The sequence below is a fragment of the Petaurus breviceps genome, unplaced genomic scaffold (assembly GCF_028583685.1).
Source record: "Petaurus breviceps papuanus isolate PSGF00001 unplaced genomic scaffold, PetGlider_PUasm1.0 90808, whole genome shotgun sequence".
Classification (NCBI taxonomy): Eukaryota; Metazoa; Chordata; class Mammalia; order Diprotodontia; family Petauridae; genus Petaurus; species Petaurus breviceps.
The window spans coordinates 17,383,249-17,391,925 of NW_027187349.1; the positions used below are offsets into that span (position 1 = coordinate 17,383,249).

At 48.3% G+C, this 8,677-nt stretch overlaps 2 protein-coding genes across 7 annotated transcripts in view; one reads left to right on the forward strand and one right to left on the reverse strand.

Annotated features, from left to right (window-relative positions):
* The window catches only part of UFC1 (ubiquitin-fold modifier conjugating enzyme 1), a 428,252-nt gene that overhangs the window by 391,109 nt on the left and 28,466 nt on the right, over window positions 1-8,677 (forward strand). The gene's annotated exons all lie outside the window — the stretch shown is intronic.
* DEDD (death effector domain containing) lies at window positions 230-8,673 on the reverse strand. Of its 6 annotated transcripts, none has more exons than XM_069070496.1 (5): window positions 8,525-8,672; window positions 2,770-3,158; window positions 2,448-2,555; window positions 1,942-2,088; window positions 230-1,395 (listed from the first exon to the last, which is right to left on the reverse strand). In XM_069070496.1, exons 2-5 carry the CDS (start codon window positions 3,092-3,094, stop codon window positions 1,019-1,021), a joined length of 957 nt encoding a protein of 318 aa, XP_068926597.1. In that variant the 5' UTR covers window positions 3,095-3,158; window positions 8,525-8,672; the 3' UTR covers window positions 230-1,018. The 6 variants fall into 6 exon arrangements, with proteins under 6 accessions (XP_068926597.1, XP_068926598.1, XP_068926600.1 ...); XM_069070497.1 differs by lacking the exon at window positions 8,525-8,672 and adding an exon at window positions 8,376-8,463; XM_069070499.1 differs by lacking the exon at window positions 8,525-8,672 and adding an exon at window positions 8,381-8,455.

Consider the following 8,677-nt stretch of genomic DNA (forward strand, 5'->3'; position numbering starts at 1 on the left):
TCGACATCTCCTTTGGGGGTAAGGGGAACAGTGTAGCAAACATACTAGAACGTAGTAACAAGTAGGGCCCATTCATAACTCTTCAAAACAGAATGAGTGCAGAAATTAGTTTTTGTCCCAGCCCAATCCTAAGGATTGAGAGGGAATTGGGGCTATTCAGGCACTGAAGGCTCAAGGGGATGTCCCAGCTCCAAGTCCACGCCAAGCCAGACAACAAAAGAGATGGGAATGGGCTGCAGGATACATTTATTTTCACTTGAACATGGAAGGAAAAATGCCACACGCCCCTTTCTCAGGGAGTGTGTGCTCCCAGCAACCCTTCCCCCCCATCCTGCATACACACAGGCACTTGTGCACAAGAGCACACAGACAAGGGGTTCTTGGGCTGCCCCAGTCCTCCCTTCTCACTGCTTCCTAGAAGAGGAGTTGACAGAGGGTAAATGAGGGCCCCAGACTAGGAAAAGAGCCCCTAACCCCTGTCCCTGGGAGATGGGGGGGGAGGGAGGGAAGCACCAGGGGCCAGGAGTGAGCAAGTGAAGAGGCCATACCTTTCCAAGTGCTGCTCCACTTGTTCCTTACAATCTCAGCAGGGTGGAGGGAATGTGGTAAATCCCCAAGGTACAACCCTGACTCTTACCTCTCTCCAGCAAGCTCTCACACCACAGCCCTTTGGTTTCTCAGACAAAACAAAATAAAACTAGCCCTCATGAAGCCTGAGGGCAATTGAGAGAGCCTCCTACAGACCCCCCAAACAACTTCAGCAGCGGTTCCACAGAGCACTCTGAGACAAGACTGCTTCTTCCTTCCTTGCCCAGGCTGGATTCCCAGGCTTGTGGAAGTCTGGGTGGGGGAGGGGATAGGGAGACACACCACTTCCACTTTTGTCTTTTCCTTTAAAAAAGAAGGGGAGGGGGGGCGAAGGTGACAGGAGGGGTGTGGAGAAAACCCCAAACAGTGTGTGAACTCCAGAGATGGGTGCCGAGCTGAGGCCCCAGATTAGTGAAAGGTGAGAGGAGGGTCAGGGCAGTGCCTGCAACATCAAGTTCCTCAGGAGTTTCTGTCGACCCAGCTCATAGTCCTCCTCATCCACATTCACCAGCAGCTTGATAGCCTCGTGGCCCACAGCCTGTTTAAGTGAGTCTGTGATGAAGACGCCTTTGAGTGCCTCCAGGAGGGAGCCGTTGATGTAGTCGCGCCAAAAGGCATCGAGGTAGGTGAGCTCAGAGAACTTGATGTCACAGATGATGGAACCCAGGTCCCGGGACTTGAGGATGGTATTGGCCTGATTGAAACGCTCAAACTGGCGTTCAAGTGGGTCCTGCTTATTTGAGAAGACGTTGCCCTGCAGAGCTGTCTCATGCTGGCAGTACTCGGCCCTCACCCGAAGCCTGATGTCTATAGGAAAGAAAAGGTGAGTGCTTAGGCCATACCTTGTTAGAAGAGTAATGGGCTTGGAAGACCAAAGCACTACAGTAAGGGAGTAGTTACCCTTCTCCAGGGAGAGTTCCCCTATGGCTTCTCTATACATGTCTCATTTCCAGACTTCCTTTATATACCTCTCAGTTTGTTTGAGCCCATGCTTGGACCAAGAGGAAAAGGCAGTGAAGAAAAAGAGTTCTTAGTAATAGGGCACAATAAGACCATATCACCTCCAAATCAAACTTCATTTGTCGATGTGGGGTTGAACTTTTTCTATATTAAATAGACAATCTCATTGTACAAACTACTTTAACTCTTTCTCCACCTTGGACAGGAAGGGACTTAGCAGGGAGAGGCTGCTTCAGAATCATTCTAAAAGGACAACAGAATCATGACAAGGCAAAGAAGCAGTGCTTCAACCTCTTTCAATGTCCCCATCCATCAAGAAAAAAGTATAGTCTGCCTTTTGGAGAGTACCTTCACTCCCACTAACTCCCTGGGCTGTACCATTGCCTCCCTTACCGCACGTCTGTTTCTCCTTGGGGTCTGGTGTCACTGACTTCCGGCGCTTCCGCTGACTTACAAGTGTTGCTCTCCCTCGAGCTGGCCGTTTGATACACATCTGTTGGCCAGCATTGGGGCAGCACACAACAGGATAGTGGGGAGGCACTGGTGGGAAAAGGGGAATAAATGAAGTAGAAACCCATAATCATCTATTCCACTCTCAATTTATGGGACTGCAAATAAATTGATTGCTGTTTAACTCTTTCTTTGGGAAGGAGGGGAAGAGGCAGGATTAGTGGAAAGTGACAGTGAAAGGGAGAAAAGGACAGTCATCAAACATTTAAAAATAATCCATGAAACCTACAAGAACAGCAGAGAGTACACTTAGGGGCATCCCCTTAGCTTTGTGTGGGGCCAAAAGGGGGAAGAGTCAATATCCTTTCACCTGGTTTTGGAAGTTAGGCATAGAATAAGACTAGAATCCTCTTACTTAGAGGAGCTAAAGGACATCTACATCTTTTCACCTGATTTAGGGGTTTGGGGAGGTCCCGGCTCTGGGTTACTGTGGGCTCTGGGGGTCACGTAACGGATTGACGTTTCCTCCAGGTATTTGTCTACAAGGTCTGGGCACACTGTGTGTGGGGAGAGAAGAAAAGTAAGTCATTCAGGGAAAGATGGGAGACATACACCCATACCCATCTAATCCTATACTAGGGGTTTTAGATGCCACTCTCATCCAGATGCTTTATAGACTCATACCCTGGGCCACAGTGCCACTCCTCCCCAGACCTTCATGAATTTCTTCATTGGCCTCCCCGTGTTCCCAGTCCCCAATAACCCCCTCACCAGCCCGCCTCCTCTTGAGTGTGACATAGGGCAGCAGGTCATGTCGAGTGATGATGCGTAGCAGCTGCAGCACCTGTCGAAAGTTACTTTCATCACATCGGCCCTGACGCTCCAGCGCTAATAAGAAATCTCGTCCACTTCGAATGAGGCCACGCTCATGGTCATCAATTACATCAACAAAAAGGAAGGAGAGGACACGCACATCTCGGTGCGTTAGGTGGGTGCCCACGATGTCAAACATTCGGTGCAGGCTGTATAGCCCATGCTCCTGCTCTCCCCGCTCCTCAGGCCATACTTGGCTGGCCCGCCGCTTTAGCCCTGCCATGCTGGGGGCTCAGGTGCACACTGCTCTCCAGAGCCCCTGTTCACTTGCTACGATCCCCACTGTGCTGTAAGAACAAGGGGAACATCAATGAATTGGAGTTTGGTGCCCATCCTTACTAGGAAAAGTTCTCCCAGCTTTGAAATCCATTTAGGGATAGGAAACAGTTTACCTTCCCCAAGCTGGCATTTTCTGCCCATTTTTAAGTGTTGTGTTCTTAGAAGAGATGCTGTCAAGTATCACCTTAATCATCCCCCCCCCACTTCCCAGACACTTTTTCCGTCCCACTTCCCATCTCCTGCCACAGAGATGCCCCCTTCCCATACTAGTTCAGCTCACCATGAAGAAGATAGGGAAATCTGGGTTCTAGCTCTAGTGCCTAAAATATTCCCAGCCACTGCAGCAGACGTAATGAGTTATGGAAGAAACCTTAGAAGTCATCATGTCTAATTTCATTTTTAGAGATTAGGAAAATGAGGCTTGGAGAAGTAAACTGAATTGTGGTAGTTCCCCTCTGGTAACAGTTCACAGCAGAATCAGAGCTTGAGCACAACCTATACTCTGTTGATTCCTAGCTCTGCTATTTCTTGTGTGACTGGGCAAGACAATTAACCTCTCTGGGCTTATTTGTGTATCTGTAAAAGTTCAGACTAAATGACCCTTCATCCCTATGACCAGATCTATAACTTTGATTCACTGTGGCTGTTTTTTTTTTTTCTCAACTGCTCCTGATGATAGCATGAGCACTCTGCACCTCTCTAGTCCAGTCATCCTTTCTCCTAGCTGGTCAGTTAGTCAACAAACATTGCAAAGCTACAAAGATAGGAAGAAGACAGTTTCTGCTTTTAAGGGGAAAGACAACATAACCATCATGTATAAACAGGATATATAGGATAACTGGAGATAATCATCAAATGGAAGAGACTGACATTAAGGGGGAATCAAGAAAGACTTCTTGTAGGTTGGGTTTTAGCTGGAACTTGAAGGAAGTGAGAAGGCAGAGATGAGAAAGAAGAAAATTCCAGGCATGAGAGACAAGTTAGTGAAAATGATCCAAGTTGGGAGACTGAGTGTCTTGTGTATGTCTAGAGGTCAAAGAACTGACTGTGTTTTCCCCAGGCTTGGTTAGATCAAGAACCCCTGACCTACATCATAGTTTTGAGAGGAGTACACACAAAGGTGGCTAGGATACCAGCCACAGTTGCTGCCTGTGAGATTACAGGGACAAGAGATTCACTTATAAGGTAGTACTGCTTTACCTGCTTTTTTCTGAAAGACCTCCCAGCAGGAGTGACATCAGGTGGCAAAAGCTACTCTCAGAAGTCCAAGAAGACCTAATCTCTGCCTCTAGCCACCTTAAAATATTATAAGCAAGACAGATAAATGGACTAGAAAGTAAAGGAAATTTGAAAGAATTTTTTCAGGCAGGTTTAAACTGAGTAATCTTCATGAACAGCAGGGGAAGTTACCAAGTTTTCAGACTTCCCCTAGTAAAGCTCCTTTTGTGAGTTGATGTTCCAGGAGACTGCAGTAAACCAAGTAACACACTTGAAAATCAAGTCCCAACACATAATTCAGGTTTCTAAGTATCAAACCAGAATTCCACTACTATTTTCACTACTTCAAACTAATATCATTACTTCACTACTACCCTGCTCATGATCTGGACACAGCACCATTAACAGCCTTATCTGTTGTAGCAAAGCCCAGAAATAGCTTCCTCACTAAAAGAACAGACCACTCTACTTATTTTTTGCATGAACAAATTTAAGTCCTAAGACCAATAAAGGAATTAACAAAGTACTTTTCTACCAGAAACACTTTACTAATGGGTCTTAGGGGAAAGACCATGATTAGGATACTGGTTAGCAGGACTTGGCTTGATCTTTACTACTGTTTCAGGGAGTCTAGAAAGATAAGAGGGGAATAATAGAACTAGTCTCTTTTAGAAAAGAGAAGGGGAAGAACCAGTAGTGACAGAATTTGGTATTCCACTAGGACCTCTGAGAGGAATGTGGCCCATACCAAGATTTGAGAGCTTAGATGCCCCAACTCCCAAACATGCAGAAGGCCTGGGGAACCCCTGAAAAAAAAAACAGCCACAGTGAATCAAAGTTATAGATCTGGTCATAGGGATGGAGGGTCATTTAGTCTGAACTTTTACAGATACACAAATAAGCCCAGAGAGGTTAATTGTCTTGCCCAGTCACACAAGAAATAGCAGAGCTAGGAATCAAACAGGTACCGTAACTTCAAGTCCATCATTCTTTTTTTCTGTGGCCTCCACAGTTGAGCTATCCATCCACAAGCCAGATCTTTTTCACCTCAATTTCACACCTCCAGCTGTCCCCAAGATAGGGATAGCAAGAACAGTTTCTTGCTTCTAGCTGGTCAGAAAGCACAGCCATTTAAGAGTAGTCTACCTTACCCCCTATACCCAGCTGTTAGTTGTGAGGGTCAAAGGATATAGGCAGCTAGACAGGTAAATACCTCACTTCCAATCAATCAGAATAGGTTTCCCTCAAGTGTCCCCAATTCAGATTACAGCCTTGTTGAATCCTGAAATTTTCCTTAAGACAATAAATACAGCAGTGTCTCCCTTCTGTAACTCCCCCACCTCCCTGCCCAAAAGTACTGCAGCCACAGCAGAGTAACAATCAGGGAGAAGTCTAAGATAGGTCTGAATTATCCAGACCCAGAGCATTTTGATGCTAATTTCCCCAAATTCCAGAAAGTAGCTCAACCTACTAAGCCCCAAGTCAAAAGATCACATAGATTAAGACTTGAGACCTCAGAAGTCACTTTACAGAGAAGGAAACTGAGGCCTTATGATGAGGACCATGTGGTCATTCAGCCAACAGTGGGTGTCGGCCTCACTACAAGCTAACTAGACAAATCTGAAGATGCTTATGTGAACCCTGTTTTGGGATCATAGATCAAGCCTCACATTCATTTCAATCTTTATTCTAGTCTTCATTGCAGAATGGGATAGTGTGACTTCATTCTTCATTTACTACAGGGAGCAGAACTGAGGGGAGGCGGGGTTACAAGGTTCCCAAAGATATGCCAATTAAGTTATGATGGATGACTAGAGACAGCCTGACTTAAATCACACTTGAAATAGGCCACCACTTCCTTTACAATCCGGATCCAGGAGTTTGCTCAACTTCATCACTAGCAGAACTTGTCCCCCCTCAACCTCCGTGCCACTCAGCTGCCTGTATCAGTGAGGTGAAAGAAACAATGAATGAGACTCAGATCCCAGTTATGTAAAAAGGAAAGAATGCTCCATTCCAAAGAGAATGTCAAAGGGATCTATGGGTCTTGATATATGCCTGTTAAATGGCATAAGGTGAATAATCCAGTAGCTTCCAAAACCCAAAATCTTCCTCTTACCCTAAGGCTGGGCTGGTGCCAATAAGAATCTCTGTGCATGATAACTACAGTGGATCAAGGAGACTGATCCACCAGATACTTTGGGTTGGCCCAGGGTGAACAGTACCGGTGTCTCCTATCTAATGAATTGACCATTACCTTAGAAGTGTGTGGACTGAGAATGATTTAAGATTGGTTCAAACATATACTCAGCTACCTAGATTTGATACACTAGTCAGGAAGTAAAGTACCATTTACCCCAACATCTGAAGCGTGGGATTCACCCCAAACAAGTTTCTCTTTAAGACCAAAAAGTCAATATTTCTTTCCTTTTCCCTTTTCCCTGAATGGGAGCAAAAATCAGTTAAACCACCTATGCAAGAAGCTTTTCTTTTCCATCTCCCTAGCAGTTATGTTGAAATACAACAGCAAAACATGAGTCAATTCTCAATTTCTAAAACAAAGAAAACCAGACACAGTCACAACCATACATGCTGTTCCAGAGACCACAGAAACAACCTAAGGATTTTTTCACTGAAATAACCTAACCCTAAGATTAGAGACAAAAGAAGGGCAAGATTAACCTGACCAGACCTGCCAAATGCCTTCAGGCATCCCAACTTCTATTTCCCCTCAACAAAACCTAACCCCAAGAATTCCCTGTCTTCTCCTTGACAGACACATGGCAGAGGTAACAAGTTCAATGACTGCTGGGAAAACTGAACACAGTGAACACTTAAATGGAAGAATGACACTTCATCTACCCCCAGATTCCATGCTTCCCCAGTTCCTGTTTATGTTGTGAACGAGGAAAGACTAATGTTGACAGTTTCTCACTACCCCCCTTTCCCAAGAATATGGTGGATTAAGTGGCTACGTACAGTCAAAGCTTAAGATCCAGCCGGTTCCTATATCTCTAACAAGGCGCAAGAGAACCCCTTGTTAGGGATATAGGACGTGATGTCTCTTGTTAGAACCTCTGCCCCTTACGTGACACGCACAAGTGTTCTGTTAGGGCTGCAATACTCAAATGCCAAAATGTCACTAGGCTCTCAGGAGTCCGCATTTTCTACACAGAGAATGACTACTCCCTCCCCGACACCGCAAGGAGATGGAGACTCACTTAATGGGCCCTGTGGTCCTAGACAATGACTGTCCAGTTTTGTTTTTGGGTTTTTTTTCCCCGGTCTCCTCCTTCCCGCAACCACCTCCTTTCCACCAAAAACTCCAACCCGGCAATGACAGTTTCCTCGCTCTGCTCTTTTTTGTTTTTTGACTTAAAAAATACAAAAGTACTGTTCTTCCTCCGCATCCGCACATCACCTCCCCATTCACCCCCACCCCACGAAGAAAAATCAGCCCAAGAACATTGAAGTAGGGAGCTCCCGAGAAAGTCCAAGAGTTGCTCGCTTCCTGCCCCGGTGCTCGGCAAGCCCCCAACAGCCACGGCACGTCCCGGGGGTGCCTGAGCCGCCCACCCCCTCCAGGCCGGGGACAGCCGGCGCTGCCCAACTCTGCCCAGCCCTCTCCACCAAGCCCCGGGGCGCGAGCGGCCCGGGATCTCCCCGCATTCAGCCCTCCCCGCCCCCCAACTCTGCCCCGGGCCTCTCCACCCTCCCCCTCTCCAGCTCACACTTTTCCTCCAGCCTCGCCCTTTCCCCATCCGACGCCGGCCGAAGGCAACTCCCTCCCCCGCGGCCAACTCTCTCCTCGCCCCCCTTCCTCGGCCCCTCCCCAACCTGGCTCCTCACACTCCTCCTCCGCCTCTGCCCCACATGCCCCCTCGGCCTCCCCTCGCGTTTATTTCGGCTCAGCTCCTCCCCTTCCCCTTCGCCTTCTCCCCTACCTCTTTCCCGGTCTCCGCCCCGCCCCAGACCCACGGTTGCCCCCTCCCCTCCCCTCGCCTCACCTCACCTCTCGGCGTCCCGACCCGTCTCCGCCCCTCCCCTTCCCTCAGCTCCCCCGGGTAGAACCCGTAGTCGCCACCTCCCCTTCCCCACCCCCAGGGCCCACCGCCTCCCAGCCCCGCCCCTCTCCGTTCCCCCTCCCGGGCCTCACTCTCGGCTCAGACTCGGCGCCGCCATGTTGGGTCCATCAGCTCCGCTCTCCCGGGTCCCGTCTCGCAGAGCAGCATCCGGGCCCTCGCCGCTGCCGCCGCCGCCGCCGCCGCCGCCGCGGGCGTGAGGAAGGGGGAGGGCACGGAGACGGGCG